We start from the raw sequence: 22,871 nt of genomic DNA, 5'->3' as shown, positions 1-22,871 counted from the left end.
AGTGGACCAATCAGGTGGCTGAGAAATTCAGCAGGTGGCTCATTTTGTCCAATCACAATACAGGGATCCCTGACGCTACTTCCGCTGCGATTTCACAGTAAAACAGTTTGGGTTCAGACAACTCAGCCTTATCTGGCCTCAACATGAAACGTAATTCACCAATATTATTCATTCAATGTTTTTCTTCTTCCTGGAATGAGAATATTTTTCGCTTTTTAATTAAATGTCAAATAAAACTTTGGCTGTTTTTTTTAAAGCTTCCAAAATGCAGTAGATTTTTGTTTAAAAAAATGTTTCCCTTAAACAAACAAACAAAAAAAATATATATATATATTAACTAGAACATAAAAGTTGATAAATTAATATTTTTGGTTTCTTGCTGTTTTCAAACACTAGCCTTTACCTACAGAAGATGATTAGGGCCATGGACAAAAAATTGCCAAAGATTCTCGCCTTAATGGCAGAATTCTGACTTTTTATCTCAGTTTTCTGACTTTACTCACATCCTCCACCTCAGAAGCCATGAGAGCGAACAGAAGGGTGTGTACATTTCTGTCCTCCTGTCTTCTTTAATAATTTGCTTTAACTTACATTTTTATTGTTTTTTTATAGAGAAGGGAAGAGAAAAATAAAAACTACAGGAGAAAAAAAGGTAAACTGTTGGCATACTTTATGTCAAAAAATGTCATATTTACAACAAAACAAAGTGAAAAAAGCCTTAAACTACTGAAGAAATACTGGAATAATAGGGAACAAGGAAAAACACACACATCTTAACAAGCATTGTTCTTAACTGAAACTTTTTTTTCGAAAGTATTTAGCAGAAACTAAGGGAACCTGGGGCTAAAGTCTCTGGGGGATTCAAGTTCTTTCATTTGGTTCCCTTTTTTGTCTTCTTTTTTGAAGATTTTCTCAGACCCAGAAAGTGTCTAAGTCTTTTCCAGAAGGATGGATTCCTTCGGGGTTTTTCTGAGAGATTTTCAGGGGCCTCCTCCATCTCCTGAAGAGCCTCCTCGGGTTCACAGGGGTCTCTGGTCTCTGTGATGGTCTCTGAAGCTCGAGTCTCCATCAGGGTGGGGTTGACAGAGATTACAGGCAAAAGCATCTGCTGCTGGTCAGGATCATCTTCTAGCACCAGATCAACCAGAGAAATGTTCTCCTGCAGTTGAGTTTCTAAACTCTCCATCTGAAAATCCAGGTCCTTCTGAGATGTCGCTATTGTCATAGAGTCCATCTGCCTGCCTGACGTCTGGAAGAGAACGTCCTGCTCAACTTTGAGGCTGGTAGCAAGTTCCACGGTTTTCAAATCTTCTCCTGAGGGAACTTTTGTTTCCTGATCCAGCTCTTTTCTGGGCGTCTCTTCTTCTCTGGCAGCAGAAATGCCGGCTTCAAGCTCTTCATAAGACACCTTTAGATCCTCCAGCTGTCTCTGAAGCAGTGTCTTGTTTTCTGTGAGGTGCTGAACTGAAGCTTTCAAACTTTCTGCTTCTTCTCTGGCAGCAGAAATGCCGGCTTCATGTTTGCAGCTGAGCTCTTCATAAGACACCTTTAGATCCTCCAGCTCTCTCTGAAGCAGTGTCTTGTTTTCTGTGAGGTGCTGAACTGAAGCTTTCAAACTTTCTGCTTCTTCTCTGGCAGCAGAAACGTCGGCTTCATGTTTGCAGCTGAGCTCTTCATAAGACACCTTTAGATCCTCCAGCTCTCTCTGAAGCAGTGTCTTGTTTTCTGTGAGGTGCTGAACTGAAGCTTTCAAACTTTCTGCTTCTTCTCTGGCTGCAGAAACGTCGGCTTCATATTTGCAGCTGAGCTCTTCATAAGACACTTTTAGGTCCTCCAGCTCTTTCTGAAGAAGTGCCTCATTATTGCTGCTGTGCTGCAGAGTGGCCATCTGCAGGCGGAGAACATCCAGTTCTTCTGCTAAAAGATGGCTCTTTTCTCTCTCTGCCTGGAGATCTTTGGAAAGCTTTTCCTCGCTGACAGCAAAAGCCACCTTCAGCTCTTCGTAATCCCTGTGCAGATCTTTTTTCTTCTTCTGCTTCAGAGTACTCTGCATCATGGAAGCTATTTTAGCTTTGTCCAGAGTCTCAGGTTCAGCATATCTTTGGATTCTCTCCAGTTCTCGTTTTGTTTCTTTGGCTTCATTGATAAATCTCTCCTTCAGCTTCTTCTGATACTCCAGAGTCTCTCTGGTTTGCTGTAATTCCACATGAAGGTGAGCTGCTCTGGCGTTTTCATGCATGAATCTGGATCTCTCCATTATCAGCAGATTCTGCAAACGGTCAATTTCCTGCAGAAGGTGGGCGGGGTGGGGAAGCATGTTCCCTCTGTGGTTCTGCCCCCTGTGGTCCTGCCTTCTGGAAAAAGAACCTGGACCTTGATACGCCATGGCAGAGAGGAGGATTTATTTCTGGTAAAAGGTTGATCTCCAAAATGTGTTAGGAGCACAGTCTGAGCGTCTCAACACATGCAGGTCAAGCAGAGATTTGAACCGGCAGTTAGGAATTGTTTTGAACCGTTCTCATGGTTACGCACATGGGTAAGTTCTTTGAGCTTTGTGACGTCACTTTAGGAAGACTTTGACTTGATGCTCCCTAAACTCCGCTTCCTCGTGTTTAGTCACTGCGTCCTTAACGTTCAACCTGACTAAAACTTTACTAAATAAATTAATATGATAAAAAAATCACTATCAAAATGTCTCATTATCATTCATAATGAAAAATAAATCTCGAAAATCTCGAGATTTATGTTAGCGAGCCGCCCCTAAAAAACAAACAAAACAAAAAAAAAATAATAAAAACAATCAAAAACATTCTATTAGATTAGCCCGGTCCATGGATCAATTTGCACTGGGCCGCAGAAATTAATTCGGACCGTGTTTTTTCTTTTGAGTCTCGATAATCTTTTATTTTGAAAATTCTTTTATTTTGAAAAATAACTGGGTTCTTTCAGCTACAACTTCGATCAATTGAGCTGAAAAATATTGTCAGAGGAGCAAAATGACAACGTTTGAACGTGCTTTTATTCTGAAAAATGTTGGATTTGAAGAACAACAGGAGTCTTGGAGTATTAAAGAGCATCGGACCTGAAATCCACCCTTTATTTCGTGGATTATTGAAGAGCAAGTATCCATACTTACATAAACATGTCGATCTGAGAGATAAACCAGTTAGGAGCAGTTCCTGAGAGGACTAAGTCTGTCTAATAAAATCTGGGGATCTACTGTATCAAAGGTTGTCCTAAGATCCAGCAGCACCAGGACAGAACGTTTCTGCGTGTCCTAATTCCTGAGGACTGTCCTCCACAACCCATCTACAGTACACGCACCCTGGCTGTACTTCAGACTGGTTTTTGCTAGCCCTTATCCATCAATCCATCACATGATGTCTAGTGCAATTTGGCCCCATCTGTTAAAAAGATCAGCTCAAGCCCTGCCTGTGTTCTGATTATGTGAGGAGAGGGGCTTTACATTTCTTCCTGATAAACTGCCATAACACCTACACTGAGTCAGAGTCAAGATTGTTTCAGCAAAACGTAAGAATATGACTCTAGTTTCATGAAACAACGCTCTCAAAGTTGTGGGGCAAACACTTTTCCTCCGTGAGCCCAAAATCTGAGATGAGCTTTAGTCAACTCTCCCATATGCAAATTCTAAATCTAGTGACTGTTTCTAATCTCAAGTCTCGTCCCTATCTTGAGATTGTGAAAACAAACTTCAACTTCCTAAAATAAATTGTTTCAGCATCTTCCCTGACCATATTCAGCTCAGAGAATTCACATTTAGTTCAATTTGGGGTAAATTACAAAGTTGGAACATTTCAAGCAAAAATAAACAAACTCAATCTGTTTTTCAACAAATAATTTTAGTTAAATATAATGACAGCTATCCAAACTTTAGACATACCGGATCGGTCGAGGCCCGGGTTAACAACGACCGCCACCGATGCTGTTAACCTACAGGGTGTCGGTGGAAATTTGACTACTGTTGGTGGAAGAAAGAGGGGAGGCAGAAGGGTCCGTTGCCAGAGAGAGAAGGGAAAAGGCAGGAACATAGGTTTGAGAATAGGGACTCTTAACGTTGGCACAATGACAGGGAAAGGCAGAGAGCTGGCAGACATGATGGAGAGAAGGAAGGTAGATGTACTGTGTGTGCAGGAGACAAGGTGGAAGGGCAGCAAGGCACGTAGTATTGGAGGAGGATACAAACTTTTCTATCATGGTGTTGATAGGAAGAGAAACGGGGTAGGAGTGATTCTGAAGGGGGAGTTTGTAAACAGTGTTCTAGAGGTGAAAAGAGTCTCAGACAGGATGATGAGCCTAAAGTTAGAAATTGAAGGGGTGATGGTGAATGTAGTCAGTGGGTATGCGCCACAGGTTGGCTGTGAGTTAGAAGTGAAGGAGAGATTCTGGAGTGAGTTGGATGAGGTCATAGAGAGTATCCCCAGAGGAGAGAGAGTTGTTATTGGAGCAGACTTTAATGGGCATGTTGGTGAGGGCAACAGAGGTGATGAGGAGGTGATGGGCAGGTTTGGTGTGAAGGATAGGAATCTGGAGGGACAGATGGTGGTGGACTTTGCGAAGAGGATGGAAATGGCTGTAGTCAACACTTACTTCCAGAAGAGAGAGGAACATAGAGTGACATACAGAAGTGGAGGTAGGAGTACTCAGGTGGACTACATCCTATGTAGACGAGGTCATTTGAGAGAGGTTAATGACTGCAAAGTGGTGGTAGGAGAGAGTGTAGCCAGACAGCACCGCATGGTGGTGTGTAAGATGACTCTGGAGGTCAGGAAGAAGAAGATAGGGAAAACAGAAAAGAAAACCAAGTGGTGGAAGCTACAGAATGAAGAAACTTGTGAGGAATTTAGGCAGAAGTTGAGGCAGGTCCTGGGTGGTCAGGATGAGCTTCCAGAGGACTGGGAAACTACAGCAGAGATTATCAGGGAAACAGGTAGGAAGGTGCTAGGTGTGTCATCTGGAAAGAGGAAAGACGGTAAAGAGACTTGGTGGTGGAATGAGGAAGTACAGGAATGCGTCCAGAGGAAGAGGTTGGCTAAAAGGAAGTGGGATGTAGAAAGGACTGAGGAAGGTAGACAGGAGTACAAGGAAGCACAGCGTAGAGTGAAAAGAGAGGTGGCAAAGGCCAAACAGAAAGCTTACGATGAGCTATATGACAGGTTAGACACAAAGGAAGGAGAAAAGGACTTGTACAGGCTAGCCAGACAGAGAGACAGAGATGGGAAGGACGTGCAACAGATAAGGGTGATTAAGGACAGAGATGGAAAGGTGCTAACAACCCAGGAGAGTGTACAGAAAAGATGGAAGGAGTATTTTGAGGAGCTGATGAACGAGGAAAATGACAGGGAAAGAAGGGAGGAAGATGTGGTTGTTGTGGAGCAGGAAGTAGCAGAGATTGGAAAGGATGAGGTTAGGAAGGCTCTGAAAAGGATGAAGAGCGGAAAGGCCGTTGGTCCTGATGACGTACCTGTGGAGGTATGGAAGTGCCTAGGAGAGACAGCAGTGGAATTTCTAACAAGGTTGTTCAATAGGATTTTAGAGAGTGAGAAGATGCCTGAGGAATGGAGGAGAAGCGTTCTGGTCCCGATCTTTAAGAACAAGGGTGACACGCAGAACTGCAGCAACTATAGAGGAATAAAGTTGATGAGCCACACAATGAAGCTGTGGGAAAGAGTAGTGGAAGCCAGGCTTAGGAAGAAGGTGGAGATTTGTGAGCAGCAGTATGGTTTCATGCCCCGTAAGAGCACCACTGATGCCATTTTTGCTTTGAGAATGTTGATGGAAAAGTACAGAGAAGGTCAGAAGGAGCTGCATTGTGTGTTCGTAGATTTAGAGAAGGCGTATGACAGGGTGCCGAGGGAGGAGCTGTGGTACTGTATGAGGTCGTCTGGAGTGGCAGAGAAGTATGTCAGAGTAGTTCAGGACATGTATGAGAGAAGTATGACGGTGGTGAGATGTGCTGTAGGTCAGACAGAGGAGTTCAAGGTGGAGGTGGGACTACACCAAGGATCAGCTTTGAGTCCTTTTTTGTTTGCTATGCTGATGGACAGGCTGACAGACGAGGTAAGACAGGAATCTCCCTGGACAATGATGTTTGCGGATGACATTGTAATTTGCAGTGAGAGTAGAGAGCAGGTGGAGGAACAGCTAGAGAGGTGGAGGTTTGCTCTGGAAAGAAGAGGTATGAAGGTCAGTCGTAGTAAGACAGAATACATGTGTCTGAACGAGAGGGATCAAGGTAGAAGCGTTAGGTTACAGGGGACTGAGGTGAAGAAGGTGCAGGAGTTTAAGTACTTGGGGTCAACAGTTCAGTGTGATGGGGAGTGTGGAAAAGAGGTGAAGAGGCGAGTGCAGGCAGGTTGGAGCGGGTGGAGGAAAGTGTCAGGAGTGTTGTGTGACAGAAGAGTGCCAGCAAGACTCAAAGGAAAGGTGTACAAGACAGTGGTGAGACCAGCTCTGCTCTATGGGTTAGAGACGGTAGCAGTGAGACAGAGACAAGAGGCTGAGATGGAGGTAGCGGAGATGAAGATGTTGAGGTTCTCCTTAGGAGTGACCAGGTTAGACAGGATAAGGAACGAGTACATCAGAGGGACGGCTCATTTTGCCTGTGTTAGCGACAAAGTCAGAGAAGCCAGACTGAGATGGTTTGGACATGTTCAGAGGAGGGATAGTGGATATATTGGTAGAAGGATGTTGGAGATGGAGCTGCCTGGCCGGAGGGCAAGAGGACGGCCAAAGAGGAGATATATGGATGTCTTAACAGAGGACATGAAGTTGGCTAACGTTAGGGTAGAAGATGTTCATGATAGAGTGAGGTGGAAAAGGATGATTCGCTGTGGCGACCCCTGATGGGAAAAGCCGAAAGAGAAAGAAGAAGAAGAAGAAGATAATGACAGCTATCCGTCAGGATTTTATTTTGTTTATTTTCAAGTAAAAGGTCTTCATAGGGAAAAATCAGAAGTAGAAAAGCTTTTCTTCCACCTCTGACGACACTGATGTGAAGCATCAAACTATCAGGAGGCTTTTTTCCATGATCTCCTATCACCTATATATACATACATATTTAACAGTATTATTATACATCATCTACATGTTGTAAATGCTGTTTTTTTCAAACAATTTCCATTTTCACTTCAACTGCATGAACAGATCTATACAAAATGTGCAAAGATTTGCTTAAATACCAACCATTTTCAGGCGTCCAGTTAAAAACATGTTTCATTTAGTCGACACGTCTTCTGTCTACTATGGAATGTCGTTTCCACATAACTTGTGCCTCTTAACCATTCATCGGTAAGAAATGTGCATTTTCTATCCAGTAGCTTTCTTTGCTGCTCATGTTAATTTTTCCAGCGTCTTGTTAGTTTTCTCAGCTTAAGATTCAGAGTAAGGGGATTCTTGTGAGGACGCTCGCAGAGACGGCAGGCGCTCAGCTGCTTTTGCTCGTTCTGCCAAAAACTTGTCAAACTCTGCAGAGACAGGAAGACAGGATTCAGCATGGAAAAAGGACTGTGGTCACTATTTTAGGTCAAAGTTTCTCAAACAAATGGATTTATCCAAAACTGGATTTATCCAAGTAGTTATTTAAGGGAATCTAGCCAACAATCCAAAATAAAGAGATAGAAATAATAAAGAATAAAGAAAAAAATAAAATAAAAGGACAGAAATGCAAACTTTATGGTTGGTCCAGTTTGTTGAAGAAGAAAAAAACGTAAAACATTTTGTGGAAGTGAAATCAATTGTGTCATAACATTTGGTTGTGAGAGTTTTGTTTCATCTATGGAGGGTAAAAAATATGCAATTCAGCATTTTTATTGAGGTTTGAAGTTGAAAGTTTAAAGGAAACTTCTTGGAACTTGAGGTTTTAAAAGACCCACTCCAAATTGAAAATGGTGTTTTGAGGTATTTTAACATGTTTTTATATATATTAAGAAAATTAAGCTCAAAATTGCACTTTTTTCATTTCAATGGCTGTAAATCAGGAGCGGATGAATAAAATGCTGTCTCTAGGGACATAGAAAATATGCTGGTTGGACCAAAAGCTTCCTGCTCCACTCCATTCAAGTCAATTCAGCCTTATTTATATAGTCTAATGTTACAACACAGTTGTCTCAACAGCCTTCACTCATTGTGCAAAACATAAAATCAGTTATAAAATACAACAACTGACTTCAAACTAAACCAAACAAACTAAACTAAACTGGGCATCCCTGCCTTTAGACAGACTTGTAGATCTATGTACGTCTTCGTTTTCCTCGTCTGAGCCGGACTGCTTTAAAACTGTACGGCTCCAAAGTTTCTCGCCCCTTTTTGCTGCACCGCTAATGTTAGGTTGGGGGTTTGAGGGGCTGTAAGCTAGCAGGAGAGTGCATAAACTGATGCGTGATGGGAAGTGGGGGCGGGCTGGCTCTGCCCTAACAGTCCCACTCACAACTCAAAGATGATTTTCTAGTAAACTCCTGCTGCTCTGCAGAAACTGTGTCAGACAGGTTTTTAGACTTTGGCTAAAAACGGCATAATCATACTTAAAGACCACTGGAAAAGACTTTACAATAGATCAAATGATGATCAGAGTGGGTCTTTAAACAGTTCAAAACAGTCAAAAACAGTTCAAACATTAATTATTTCATGCAGCAGCCTCCTTTTAAAATGTAAAGGGTAATAATGTTTCACCAAAATATTGATAGCGTTTGGAAAAATGTAAAAACAAGGTTTGGAGGTCCTCACCTTCACTCGTCACACCATCAGATTCCTCAAAGTCATCGTACTGCCACACAAAACAAACACACATGAAGAAATATTATAAAAAATATAAATAAATGCAAACATGTTAAAAGATTCTTTCTGCTTCATGCAGAAAGTTGACAATAATTAGATTTATTTTCCATAATAATGTTTTTCAGTAAAATGTTATTCAGGAAAGTATGTGTTTTTATCAAGTACAATAAGTTCTTTTATGTAGAAGTTAGAGAGATTTATGGTTTTATATATCAAACTGACACAAAGCAACAACGCTTCATTTAACTGGTAAATACATTTCAGGGGTTTACATTTTTATCAATACAGTTTCTGTTAAATGCACTAATTCATCTGTTATAAATTCAAAAAGAAAACACATTTTATTTCATTATTTTAGAAGAGAATATGCCACAAAGTGAGAACATCATTTATTTTAAAATGCAGCAATTGATGCACGATGCAATTCAGAAGAATAAATAGAAATATATGTAGTTTAATTATAGTCCAATGGGCTTCTTTTTAAGCTCACTGCCCATAAAATCAGATGAAATGTCTCTTCTCTCAAACACAAAGTCATTGGTGTTGCATCCCAGAGGGATCTAGCTGATTTCTTTCCATCATTGAATGAATAACCTGGAGGTCAGAGATGAGGGAAGCAGTAAATGACCTCAACCAGAATTTAAATTTAGATTCTTTGATTGTCAAATCTGCTTCCAATTCCTCAAAAATGAATTGATCAGACAAACTATAAGAAAGTAAATATTCATCTTCTGAATTTAGTGAATGTGATATACTGACCTCATCCTCCAATGCAAGCCATTTTTCAATGTCATCCATCACAGAAGACTGGTTGAGAGGAATCTGAGAGACAGACAGGAGCAGCTTAGTGACTCAAATTAGAGGGGCACCACCATTAACACCTCACGCCACCAGACCCCCAAAAGAAGACAAAATCGTTTCTGAACAACGTGAACCAAACATTCCCATGCTCATATGTTCCACAAACGGCATGCAAACCACCCTCAAACAGAAAACCCAAAAAAAGCAAACAAGACCACAGCACTTGAACTGCCAGTGTCACAACTAAAACCAACAGGCAGGGGGCGCTGGAGGGTGCCAAGCAGGGACAGTCATTTTCTGAGAAGAACCCACCATTCCCCTTTTTATCATCCATTCTAACTTGGGTGAAGAGCTGCGGGTCGAGGCTGGACTGTCATCCTTAGAGCACACAGAGTTCATATAACAGGAGTGAGCGGCTGAGTCATACCAACAACATTCACTAAAGTTTAGTTGGCACATTTTCGTCTTTAGGGAGAGGGAGATCCTTCAGTTTTCTTCTAAAGATCACATGACACACAGGAGCCGATTTATCAGCAGCCCGATTAAGGCCATGAGTGAACTTCTGAACCGTAGAAAAACACAGATGACACGCCGTCCCGACTCACCATTCCACTGATTTGTAGACTGCTGTTCTGAGCTTGAGCCAAACCATCTGCTGTGTCCTCACTGCTGTTCCTGCAGGACACCATTCGCATGTTAGGGGCCAATAAATGAGATTATAGAGCAAAACAACAAGGAGAGACCTGTTTTAAGTAGTCATTGGTCCACAGAACACAACTATTAAACTAGCTTCACATTTCCTCAAAGCTTCAGTTTTGTGTGGATCTCATCAAATCAAATCAAATCAACCTTTATTTATATAGCACTTTTTCAACAACATATGTCACTCAAAGTGCTGTGCATAAAAAACAATAAAATTTAAAAACAAGATGACAAGACAAATTGTGCGACAACCCCCCCCCCCCCCCCCCCGCGCGCAAAAACACAAACACACACACACACTCCCACACACACACACATCAATAAATAAATGAATAAATAAATAAAAAAGTGATAAAATGATAGAATGTAGAGACCAGGCTTTGTCCTGACGTGGGGAAACGATATTTTGGGGACATGTCCACACCAGCGACCCCCCAACCCAAGTTCACGGAGAACACTACCACAGAACCCCCCAGATCCGATCAAAAGAGTCAGACCCAGGAGATCCCACTGCAGCGTCCCCGCTCACTGAGAAGGGTCAGTCACTGATGTGGAGGATCCCTCAGAGGAAAACACTGGAGTGTAATAAAATGTAAAAGGAATAAAATTAAAATATGTATAAAACATGGACAAAAACAAATAATTACATAAACCTTAATAGGCATATGAAATAGTAAGAGCGACTTAAAAATTAATAGAATAAATAAATAAATAAATGTATTTACATACACATATAAAACTAGTTAAAAGAAAAATAAATAAATAAATAATTAAAATATTTTAAAAATAATAAATAAATGAATAAATAAATAAATAAATAAATAATAAAAAAAGAAAATTTAAAATCCTAAAATTCAACTAAAAGCTAAATTAAAAAGGTAGGTCTTAAGCCTTCCTGTAAAAACATGAACAGTCTCTGCGGCCCTTAGGCTCTCTGGGAGGCTGTTCCACAGGCGAGGTCCGTAAAAACGGAATGAGGCCTCGCCGTATGTCTTTGTTCTTACTTTTGGAATAACCAAAAGGCCTGTATCAGAGGACCTCAGGGTCCGCGAGGGGCTCATACTTTAAAATCATGTCAGATAAATATGAAGGCCCGAGACCATAAAAACATTTGTAAACCAATAAAAGAACTTTAAAATCAATCCTGAATTGCACAGGGAGCCAATGCAGCGATCTTAAAACTGGTGTAATGTGTTCCCGCCCCCTGGTCCTCGTCAGAACGCGTGCTGCTGAATTTTGCAGCAGTTGAAGATTTGCTATTCTTGTTCTGGGAAGACCAGAGAGCAGGGCATTACAATAATCTAATCTGCTGGTAATAAAAGCATGCATTAGCACCTCTGTACTGGCAAGAGAGAGAAACGGGCGGACTCTGGCAACGTTTTTTAGATGATAAAATCCTGTTTTTGTGATATTTTTGTGATTTGTCATCCGTTTCCTAAAATGAGAATTTCTTATAAAACACCAAACCACAAACATTTGATTGCATGTTTCCATACCCGGCTTTCGGTTGACTTAGGACTTCTGTTTTGGGTGATAAAGTGTCATCTGACTCACTCGTACCTGCAAGAGCAACATGTGAAACACTGTTAGAGCACGGACCGCTTTCGGCACAGAACTTTGGCTTACTGCAGCAAAACTGTCATGACTGCAAACGCACAGACTGGGGTGTTTTTGAAAGCATTAATGTCAAAGGCGTTTGGTTTTAAACACATCAAAAAGCCAAAACATTTCAGGTCATATTCAAGGGGCAACTTCCACAATGAAGCACACTTACATTTGAAAGCCACATATGTTTGCCTGCTTGTCCGTTCATTCCAATAAATAATGGTACAACCCTCACAACAGAAATGTACATAATTTTACTGTAATCCATTTTTTTAACTGTGTGATTAGTTTTGAAGCTACGTTCACATTGGCTTTGGCAACATAGCAACCACTTCTAATGAAAATTCTACGTAAATGTTTTCCCATTTCGGGCTTCCACGTTTAAAACTCCTGCATACATGGGTGGCTGTGCCCAATTTTAAGATTGTATTCCAGCTCTACATCCCAAAGGTGCGTCCTTTGAAACCTTGTCAAACTTTGACAGAAGTGCCAACCGTCTAAACATTGATCACAAAGGGGGAAATAATAATCGTGGTTTGTACCCGGCTGGAATTCTATGACACCAAGTCTTTCATATATCCGAATAGAGCTGTGAAAGAAACAGCCTGGAGCAAGAGTGGTGAGTTTTGCACCACTTTGACATTTCACACCAATACTCTTCCAACTGTAAGTGGCGGACATGCACTAGAAAACAGAAGAAGAAGAAGAAGCCCCTCCCTGCTTGTCCAGTGTAAACACCGTGGGCTAAATGTGTCTTTAAGAACCCGTGTTTTGCCTTTACGTGACTGTCTGTAACCTAACATCAAGGTCAGCTGTTTGAAGAGTGATCTTTTTCCATGTTTTTTTACTTTGATTGACAGGTGACTGATGATATGTGAGCTCAGCCATGTTGGGTGTGTTCCAGCAACTGACAAGTTGATCTTTCTCGCCTATTTTCTTCCTTTTTTGGAAAGTTTAGAAACGTCACGTCTAGCCAATATGAAAACAACCAATGAACAAAAACGGCTTTGAAATGGACTTAACACAAACCAACGGACACACTTTGTCAAACAGTTTTACAGATTTTTGGTTGCTTTTCCTTTACCTGGAGGTTCTAGACCTCTGAACGTTGTCTAATGCTGCAAACCAGTCAGGACATAGATAGATAGATAGACTTTAATAATCCCGAAGGAAATTTTCCTTCGGGATTATTCGGGACATCATTTCCCACCCGTATTTAAAGGATTTTAGAAATATTTAAGGAGCTGCTGTTGTCATGATGTGTTTTTGATTGGGAAAAATCATGCAGAAGGCGACATGGAGAAGCAGGAACAACACAAACAGAGAGTGGCCTGAATGTTTCCCATTTATGTCGTTGTTCACTGCAACAACAAAAAGAGGAAGCCAAACAAAGAACTTACTAAGTTTGGCCATTTGACTGGATAAACTGTCAGGTTTGGACAGGCTGAGGGAGCTGTCGCTCTTCACAGAGGCAATGCCAGACCGGCTGACCGTCTCGCTCTTCCCGTCCTGATCCGCAAGGTTGATGTAGGTGTGGCTCTGAAAGAAACAAATGAAAAACACACATTTGAACCTTTCCATTGTTGTGTTCAGATGCCATAGGAAGGAGGGACCACCCCTGCAAACTGTGTTGATGTTCTGAGGGAAAGAAGCGCTCCTCTCTGAAGACAAAAGCTGCAAACAAAGAGGAGATACAGTCTCCAGTAGGTCTTTAGACACAGCTGGTTTGGACTCCCAATGCCGAAATATTTTATCTAATTAGTTGTAGATTAATTTTAATATTATTTAGTAAGAGAAAAATGGTAGTTTTAGTTTGCGTTTGCACAAAATATTACCCAAATTCTGGATTTTTATTTAATACTGTTGTAACAGATTAATAACATTATACATTACTTATTAATGATATTTTAAAGTGAACCCATACCTTACTATCTTGCTGTCAGAACTGTAATGCGTTTAATGACTCTTGTTTTGCTTTTAAATGTTTTTCCTTTGTAAAACCCACAAAAGTAGAATATAAAATTACAAGTGTACAGCTATTTTTTTTCACATTTTTAGGCAAAATGGTTTAATGATAATCTCTAAAATAAAGTTTATTTTTGGTAAATGAAAGCACATGAAGCCCAAATGGAAGACCACACCTCAGCTTCAGTCAGTTTACTTCATAATAAAGAAATTTAAGAATTTCTACTATGAAAAATGTCAAAATGCAGAACAGATAAAGAGCATGATGCAACCTGATGAAAGCAGGTTAAAATGCAACACGTTGAGGTTAAAAACACTCAACCATACATCCATCCATTCCTTTTCCAAAAATTCTTAATCCCTTTTGGCGTCATAAGGCTGCTGGAGCCTATCCCAGCTACTGTTGGGCAAAGTTGGGGTACACCCAGGACAGGTACCTCCAGTATGCTGCAGGGCATGAAACTCATATTAGGGACCAATGAAAGGGTTTTTCCTATAAAGTCTAACAAGGAAATTTGGCTCAGTGACTCAGTAAGTGTATTGCATTGTAAAATCGTTCCCAGTGTTCTTTTAATTACAATTATGCTGTTTTTGGCCAAAATCAAAAGACGTGTGTCATTTTCTAGGACATAGTTTCTGCAGAGTGGCAAGTGTTCATTAGAAATTCACCTCTGAATGTTGGCGTGGAGCAACAAGACTGTCCCTACTTCTTGTCATCCATCTGTTTACGTGCCTTCCCGCTATCTTACAGCCCATCACACTCCCAAATCTAACAATAGTAATACAACAAAAAATGCAAGCAAAACCAGAGCTATCCAGTCGTACAGTTTTGAGCCAGATACCAGCTCAGATGAGGAAAACAAAGACATATATGAATCTATCTGTCTACAAGTGTATGCATCAGAATGTAGCAGAGCAGGGAACTTGTTGCCCGCCCAGTGTATTTCCTATGTCAAAAAAATATTCTTCTTTTCAAACAGCCTTTTTTCATCTGCTGGTGATTTACAACGATTTAAATAAATAAATCCTCAGAAAGGAAATTTAAGGCTTCATTTTCTTCATATGTGACATCCATCATCAGAAAAATGCCACAAAGAAGAAAAAAAGCACCAAAAACACAATTTTTGGGTCTTAGATTTATGGATGGTTGGTACTGAATCTTAAAAAATAATAGTTACGGAACTTGTAAACAGAAAAACATTACGAAAATATTTGAGAAGTATCTTGCACTGCTTTGATACAGGAAAAGAAGTTACTCGAATATATTACTTTTGCATTAAATTATTCCCAACACAAAGAAATGCTTGAAAGCATTTGTTTAAATTGAAAATGTGAATTTGAGTACCTTTTCTTTTCTTTTTTAAGGTTACTGACCTACCGGTAATCAACTGTAAACGAGGAAAATAAAATTGACACATGATAACGTTTTCTTCAAAGAACTTGATCAAACAGAGGTGCTTACCTGAAGATCGGAGCCTTGCCCGTTTGTTATTCGCTTTTCAAACCTGGAAGCAGCACAAAAACCCATCAGGAGGAATAAAACAAATTCGGCAGAAGCGGAGCGAGCGAACGTCAACCATTGCAGGTACCTCTGGTAGCGAGTAAAGGCAGTGTTCATTTCATCGTTGGCGGCCAGTAACTCTTCAATCAGCTTCTCCTCGTTGAGTTTGGGGATGATCTTCACTATCCTGTCCTGCATTTCCTTACAAACTGTGTATAGCTGCTAAAGACACAACGACACAAAGAATGTGTGGGTGGGGAGGGGATTGAGGGGGCCGATGCATCACACAACGCATAAGGAGCTAGATCAGTTAAGGGGACAGAAGCATTATCCACATAACAAAAAAAAAAAGAATCCAGCAACCTGAGAGAAAAAATAGCCTCAATATTTCCGGACTAAGGAGCAAAGATTGATGTTTTTACCTCCAGCAGCTCCATGTCTGCCTGCTTCACCGTGACGGGGTCCAGCTGACGCATCATGTCTGACATTATGCTCAGGTTGCTTCGCACCATTCCCAGATCAGTCTTTAGCCTTTGCACCTACATGAGTGATATTTTCCTGTTAGAAGGCACTTTGCATGACAGCAAACATGATGAGTTGAGAACCACACAGAGCAAAAGCAGTTGTGTATGCTGACAGTGTCTCTTTTGAGTTTGCAGACGTTGTTCATTCACTAAGACAAGCGGGACGTTAAGATAACCATTTTCTTGCTGTGTCACCTGGCTGGGAGTGAAGGGATTGGTCCCGTCGAGAGCCAGAGTTAGCACAGAGGTCTGAGGAGTTTGGGAAGATAGACGCACAGCAGGCAAAGCGGTGACAGCAGGTCCGTTTCCAGACAAAGTCTGACAGGCAAGAGGAGCAGAAGCAGCAAGAAAGAGAAAACGACCGCAGATGTCAAACAGTGGTTAGGAGGGAAGAAAACCGGCATCCGGCCCTGCCTGCACCTTTTTTGTGGTTTGGACCGGCATGTAGCCCTCCTGTGGAGTCACAGGGAACTCCAGTCCTTTCCTGCGCAGGTCTTCGTACACGGACACCACTCCGGTAAGGTCAGGCGAACTCCGGAATGCGTCAGCCCACGCCTTGAAAGACAAGAATTATTGACATGCAAGAGTGCTGCAAGAGAATATAGGGCCCAGGGCAAAAATTCACATGAGGCCTCTCCACCCACATGTTATCACTCTTACTGTATATAATAAACTCACATTTGGTCAATAAGGCATAATTTTTATTTAAAGTGATGAGCGAATTAAAGACAACAAGACAAAATAAAGAGAGTGGAACACGCTAAAAGAATGAAAGCTGTGGAAAGACTTATTTTTTATAAATAACCAAACAAAATGTGAAATGTAAACTACATTTACATCATTAGTATCTATTAAAAGATTTTAAACATAAAAAAAGCAAAACAAATTAACTAACCCTTTAACACTGGAGCTTTCAACAACCATTTTATGCAATTAACATAAATCCAGCGGATTCTGTAGTGGAGAAAGGCAGGTTTGTGCTGATATGCAACACTGTACAGTAGTAAAGTGTTTATTTTATTCAATTGATTCTGTTGCAGAGAACAGAGGCTTTGCACCGTCATGAAAGACTTAAATTAGTAAAGTTTACATTAGTTTACATTAGTAAAGGTCCATCAAATGCTTGACTCTAAGCGATAAGTGGTTGGATGGGGGGAGGTTTAAGCATCAAATGTTTTCTGAAAGAAGATCTGACTGCAGCGCAGGGGAGGACTAAAAAACCTGGGAACAAATTTCACACACCCAAGTGTGCAGCAGCTGGTAAAAAATGAACTTTAAATCTTTATTTAAGTCTTTTTGGTACTCACTGGCACCTCCCTTTGGCCTGGAGCCCAAAGGACTTGTGTTACCTCACCCATCTGCTAATGCATGGGTAAAAAATGTTGCAGTGCCAGTAAAACCGACTTTTCTTCCTCCCTGAACGCCTCACCTGTATGATGCCGAGCACTCTGTCGTGCACAATCAGCGGAGGGTTGTTACTCGGGATGATGGCGCGTACCAGAACCCCCTCTATGAAATCCCGTGTTGTCACCAGGATGTGAAATCTGTTGCCACAGTTCTTCACGCAGGTCTCCAGGACCTAAAGTACAACCAGCACAGGTAAGAGGAAAAACGATCCAGCTTCTACAATGACAAACCGAAGCAGAACTCACAGTCAGTGTCAGCATGACCTCCTTGAAGTTCTTGTTCCCGATGATCCTCTTCTTTATTGCTCGGATTGCATCTTTGGGCCTGTGAAGAGTATTTAGAGGATTTTGAGGTGTGCAGCTCCACACGGACGACTTTTCCCAGATGTTGACAGAAAACACACACCCCTCCTCTGAGCTGTTGATCGTGTCGCAGATCTCCAAGTTGAGTTCCCAGTCTTCAGACTGTAAGCTGGAGCTGGTGGCCCGCTCTGGCAAAAGCAAGTCAGAGGGAACATGAATGTACAGAAAACACCATACAGTAAGGGTTATGTGTTTTTTCACAAATGATTTTACGTTTCACAAAAAACTTTCATTTCTGAATGTAAAACTAACAAAATCCATTTCCCTTTTGGTTCATTTTATGATTTAAAAAGTTTTAAAAACCCCATATTTTTCAATGCTCATTTGACTTTGAAAGGTATTATTTTTTCTTTAAAAACAAAATGGATGAGAACAAATGACTGTAGTTTTAGACACAAATTTGAAATTCGTACACAGGAATTAAAAAAAATTAATCATGGAACTTTTTCTGAAAGAAACTACAAAAAGTCATTGGTTTGTATTTTCTTTCTCTGTGAAAACTTGCAACTAGGTCAAGAAAGAAAAGTGAGAAAGACGAATACTGTACAAAATGTATTTAAAATAATATTAAATCTACATGGATGTGGAACATTCATGGATTTTTGGGCAAAAACGTCATCTCACCCTGGTTTTTCTGCAGATTTAGATTTTTACGTCTAACAATTTTTTTTTTCCAGATTCCTTTCACTTTCTGAAGATAAAAATGAACTGTGACTAATTTCATTTGTTAATTTAATTTTAAAAACCTATTCTAAAACCTAGAGGCAATGCCCTGCAATGCTGAGAAGCACGTGAACTGACCGTCCACTGCTGATGGTATTTTGATGGCAACAGTTAACCCTTTAACTACAAGTACAAGTACAAGAAACAACTTTGTGAGGGTTTGGTGATATTCAAAACAATGTTGTGACAAGGATAAGACAAAAAAGAAAAGGAGCAAAACTCCCAAATTTGAGAAATTTGTCTAAATACAATTTTTTTTGTGCACATTAATGTCATACATCAATGTACATATAATAAACTATGCTTTCAAACTTCAAGTTTAGAGCAAGAAAGCTTAAGAAAATAATGACGCAGGAACGAACAAAAAGTAAGCAACTTGTGTTTTTGGTGTTTTTAATCTGTTCTTGTGGCCTTTTTCTGATAATGGAGGATATACTGTATATAAAGAAAATTCTGCTTAAAATAGCCTTTCTGAGTATTTCCTTATTCTCTGTGAATCAAAGCAGACGAAAAAAGGCAGTTGGCAAAAAAATCAGACTCTGATACACATCGACTTGCAGACAACTAAATCCACGTGTGTTTTCCTCGTCCGAAAACTAAACGGCGTCATAGCTCCAATACTGATCACCATTTTTGTTGCATTGCTAATGTTAGGTTGGGGCTGTGGGGGCTGTAAACTAAAGAAGAGCTTATAAACAAATGGGTGACGGGAAGTGAGTGTTAGCGTACTCCATGCCAGTGGTCCCGCCCAGAACTCACAGGGATGTTTCTAACTGCTGCTCTGCAGAATTTACGTTCTTGAAAAGGATATGTTTTTCGATTTTGGCTACAAACCATACAAATCATAGTTAAAAAAACTCACTGGGAATACTTTTGAAATAGATTAAAAGATGATCAGAGTGAGACTTTAAAAGATCATGGTCATAAAAAAGTGTTACTCAGACCACATCCTATTCTTCAAAACAAAACAAAGGTGGATGAACAGAGAATGTGGATTTAACAGTCTAAACATCAAAACATGACATCTTACTTAACGGCTGAACAGCCTGGCTTTGTGAAAGCCAAGCAAACAGCTGTCCACAGGAAACAATGGAAAGGATTATAAGACTCTCTAAGAGGGCAATTCAATGCACAGATAAACAAAAAGATGCTGGACACAGCTCAGATGTCTGCAAACATTAGGGCGAGAACCAAGAAAATGAGAAGCTGCCGGTTACAGTTTGGGCGTAAACTGTCTGAAAACACCGGAAAGGGGTGGTAATTACACAAACCCATACAAACAAAAAAAAGAGAGGGGAAAAATGGGCTGAGGAGAAGCAATCATGGATGATAGATAATCAGTCATGAAGGTGATGAAGATAAAATCAGGTAACTTCAGGAAACTCCGTTTGCATGTTTCAAGCTCATCAAAATGCTTAAAGAGATAGATTTCTGATTCCGTTCTTTTTGTCAAGTTTGCCAGTTCAAGTAACCGCAGCACGAAACTGTACATTGTTTCTGTTTTCTTATGTTTAAATGCTAACAAAGGTTTTTAAATAAAGTTTCCAACAGTCTATTTGTCATATTCTTCCATTTTATAATGTGTTCATCCTGTGCAACATCCCTTAATGTAAAGTAGTAATTACATGAAAATTAAATGTTTTTCCCACACAAATGCTGTTAATGTCACAAACAAATAACAGAAAACAGTTTAGATTTTGAAACGTGTAAATGATTCTGTTCAAAGTTATACAAAAAGACAAAGGTAGCTTTGGAACGGTAAAGTCAAAGATAAATAATATAGATTTTCATGTCAAATAGATGGTAATGAGGAAAACAGATGGTCATAAAAATCAGGATGCACTGAGGCAAAGGCAAGGTTGTTGTTTCTTTTAGTTTTGGTTGTACATTTTTTATCATGCTCACATAAAATATCATAAAATAAACAACAACATAAACGAATAACTTTGTCTATATGTGTTTAAAGCAAATTTGGAAGCAAGAAGAAAAATATTGTTCATCAGTTTTTACGTCTTATTAAAATGTTGGCAAGAAAACCTTATTTTATAGCAACATTAATATTATACTATAATAAACTTGTGTATGTTTAGATTATTACTCTTTAAAACAGGGGTTATGTTTTTAGGAAGACAATACTTTGGCCAGAGTTGAGAATAAAGTCACAGTTACACTTTAGGGAAAAAATTAACATGATATTAATGAAGAAGTGTTAATCATGCAGTTCCTGTGCGCGTCCACCTCTCCATCCTCACGCGTTAAAAATAACACAATGTTCCACATCCATGGCTTCAGCTGACCATATGCTGCATCACATTTGGGTCAGGGGGATGTCCCGCCCAGCCATTTACGGGTTAAACCGAGAAGGCATCAACCAATCGATTTAAGCACCTCATCCTCGCTCCTCTGCCAAGTCATTGTCTCAGTGACGCCACGTCCTAAGCGCCTGTTTGCGTTACATTTAACCTGCGCTTTCCTTAGGAGGATTTTTTGCGCATCAGACCGGAGTGAATCGAGGCAAACAGGCGCAGCTCGGCAGAGATGAGGCTGCAGCAAGCGGCTGAGGGAGCCACCGCAAAGAAGCGCTGCGCTTTTACGCAATAAACCCTTCTTGGCTCAACAGGCGCTCACCGATCCGCTGTCCCACCGCCGTGCTGAACGGATTTCCCAGGAAAAACTCCATCGTGAGGGAAGAGGGGCCCGGCGGGGAGACTCTTATGCGACGAGAAGCGGCTTTCCTGCAGCCTGCTGCCGTTGCTCCCTCCACAAAGTGGGCCACTAGTTGAAGTACGTCAGGCTTAAAGGGAAAGCAGCCTTCTGCTGTCTGATGGGGCTCATTTAACGCAACTGCGCCCCCTAGAGGCCGGTTTGGTTTTCTGCTCCGTGAACGCACCATGGGAGCGCAGTTTGATGCTTTCTTTGATGACTCATTTGCTTCGGCAACTTTGATGAAAACGATAACTAGGCTAACTTTAAAAAGCAATAAAAAATTCACTTGTAGAATTAAAAAATAATGGGAAAAAATAAATACATAAATAAATAAAAAGCAAACACAAAACCTTAAGAAGAAAATCATAAAAAAACAGTGTTGAAGTCATAACCTAATCTAAAAATGAACTAATACATTGTTACAGTGTTACTATATAACAAAAATAGTTAAAGTTTATTTTTTAATGATTTTTTCTTGATGGGGGTCATTACAGAAATGGAGGACATTCCATGTTCCTCTCATCATATTTCAAACAATCCACATACAAAAAAATATGTTGGCTCTGCTTACATTAACTTGGCACATTTAAAAAAAAATTACATATAAAATTAATTGTTTTTGTATTATTTGTTTCAGGGCTATCTCTCATAATTACTTATTTTTACTCATAACTGTTCTGGACAAACAGCGGAGCTCCTTCTCTAGGAGGCTCAGACAGCTCCGCTCCAAAACTGCCCGGTACCGGAAATCCTTCATACCCAATAAAATAACTCACAATGCAACAGATGACCTTTGCACAGTATTTTCTTTTTTTTGCACATTTCTTTTGCACATCTTTTTACCTGCACTGTTCTGTAAATTGCATTTTAAATTAAACCACAACTGCTACATGTTTGTGTTCTGGTCTTTATATTCTTCTTCTTCTTATTTTTTTCTCTGCTGTCAGTTGCTATGGTAACGAACAAATTTCCCATGAGTGGGATCAATAAAGTAATTCTGACTCTGTTAATTATGGGAACATTTTTCTTTACTAAACAAAATGTTTCTAATAAGGATAATAATTATCCGTGGAAAATGTGATCCATAACATGCAAGCAATCCTAAGATTTTTACCCCGGATGCCTTTCCTGACACAACCCTGTACCAGACAGTAGTGTGAAGGCTCTTGGCCATAGAACGTATATTGAGATGGACGCAGCCAGGTGTGACGTCACCCATAGAAAATGCCCCACCACCAACTCCAGCGAAATTAAGCCAATTCAGTCGCCATTATTCCGCAATGCGGGCGCCGCCATTTGGAGCCAGTCGACAGTGATTGGTCCGGATCGGTCTGAGTCAAAATTTCTATGGCAAATCAGGAGTAGGATTGTTCAAGGTCCACACCCCTCCCACTGAAAGCGGCCCGGGAAAATCTGCCAAACAAATGTTTGAGGTGGGGGCCACCGCGGACAACATTCTTTTACCGAGGCATCCGGTTGGTCAGTTTTTACGTTGAGTAACATGCAATTAAGAACCACATATCATTAAAATTTAAGATTGGGAAGAACATGGTGAGAAAAAGTTATCAGAGCAAGAACAGTTATTCTGGCAAATAGAATGACTGAGTCATAACTGTTTATTTCTCAATAGAAGTCAATGGGATTCTGGCTTCTTGGAGCCAGCAGGTACTTCCGTTTTATAATCCATCTTTTTTCAAACACAGAATAATTTCTGCATGAATACATTAAAAAAATCCAGTAAATTACAAATTCTTGCAGTTTTTTGCGAAGAAATACAAACAC

The 22,871-nt window shown here is 40.3% G+C and overlaps 1 protein-coding gene across 5 annotated transcripts; it reads right to left on the bottom strand.

Moving 5' to 3' along the window:
- Window positions 1-6,918: 6,918 nt before the first annotated feature.
- LOC101156253 (target of Myb protein 1) lies at window positions 6,919-21,182 on the bottom strand. 5 transcript variants are annotated; one of them, XM_023957751.1, is made up of 16 exons: window positions 21,012-21,180; window positions 17,704-17,788; window positions 17,544-17,622; window positions 17,321-17,470; window positions 16,312-16,446; window positions 16,087-16,209; window positions 15,790-15,906; window positions 15,456-15,589; window positions 15,329-15,371; window positions 13,302-13,440; window positions 11,793-11,856; window positions 10,200-10,269; window positions 9,907-9,972; window positions 9,553-9,615; window positions 8,743-8,782; window positions 6,919-7,484 (listed from the first exon to the last, which is right to left on the bottom strand). In XM_023957751.1, exons 1-16 carry the CDS (start codon window positions 21,061-21,063, stop codon window positions 7,390-7,392), a joined length of 1,455 nt encoding a protein of 484 aa, XP_023813519.1. In that variant the 5' UTR covers window positions 21,064-21,180; the 3' UTR covers window positions 6,919-7,389. The 5 variants fall into 5 exon arrangements, with proteins under 5 accessions (XP_023813519.1, XP_023813520.1, XP_023813523.1 ...); XM_023957752.1 differs by having other exon boundaries at window positions 15,456-15,586; XM_023957755.1 differs by lacking the exon at window positions 16,087-16,209 and having other exon boundaries at window positions 15,456-15,586; window positions 21,012-21,182.
- Window positions 21,183-22,871: the final 1,689 nt, after the last annotated feature.

This window comes from Oryzias latipes, chromosome 8 (genome assembly GCF_002234675.1).
Source record: "Oryzias latipes chromosome 8, ASM223467v1".
Lineage (NCBI taxonomy): Eukaryota > Metazoa > Chordata > Actinopteri > Beloniformes > Adrianichthyidae > Oryzias > Oryzias latipes.
The sequence above is the reverse complement of the archived record's forward strand: the minus strand, read 5'-3'. Positions and strand labels throughout refer to the sequence as shown.

Excerpts from the sequence above, each read along its gene's own strand:
- LOC101156253 (XM_023957751.1), bottom strand. The coding sequence starts at position 21,063 with ATGGAGTTTTTCCTGGGAAATCCGTTCAGCACGGCGGTGGGACAGCGG. Across the intron at positions 17,623-17,703 it reads ATCAACAGCTCAGAGGAGGG|GCCCAAAGATGCAATCCGAG; the intron begins GTGTGTGTTTTC and ends TACTCTTCACAG. Across the intron at positions 11,857-13,301 it reads CAGTCAAATGGCCAAACTTA|GTACGAGTGAGTCAGATGAC; the intron begins GTAAGTTCTTTG and ends TTGCTCTTGCAG.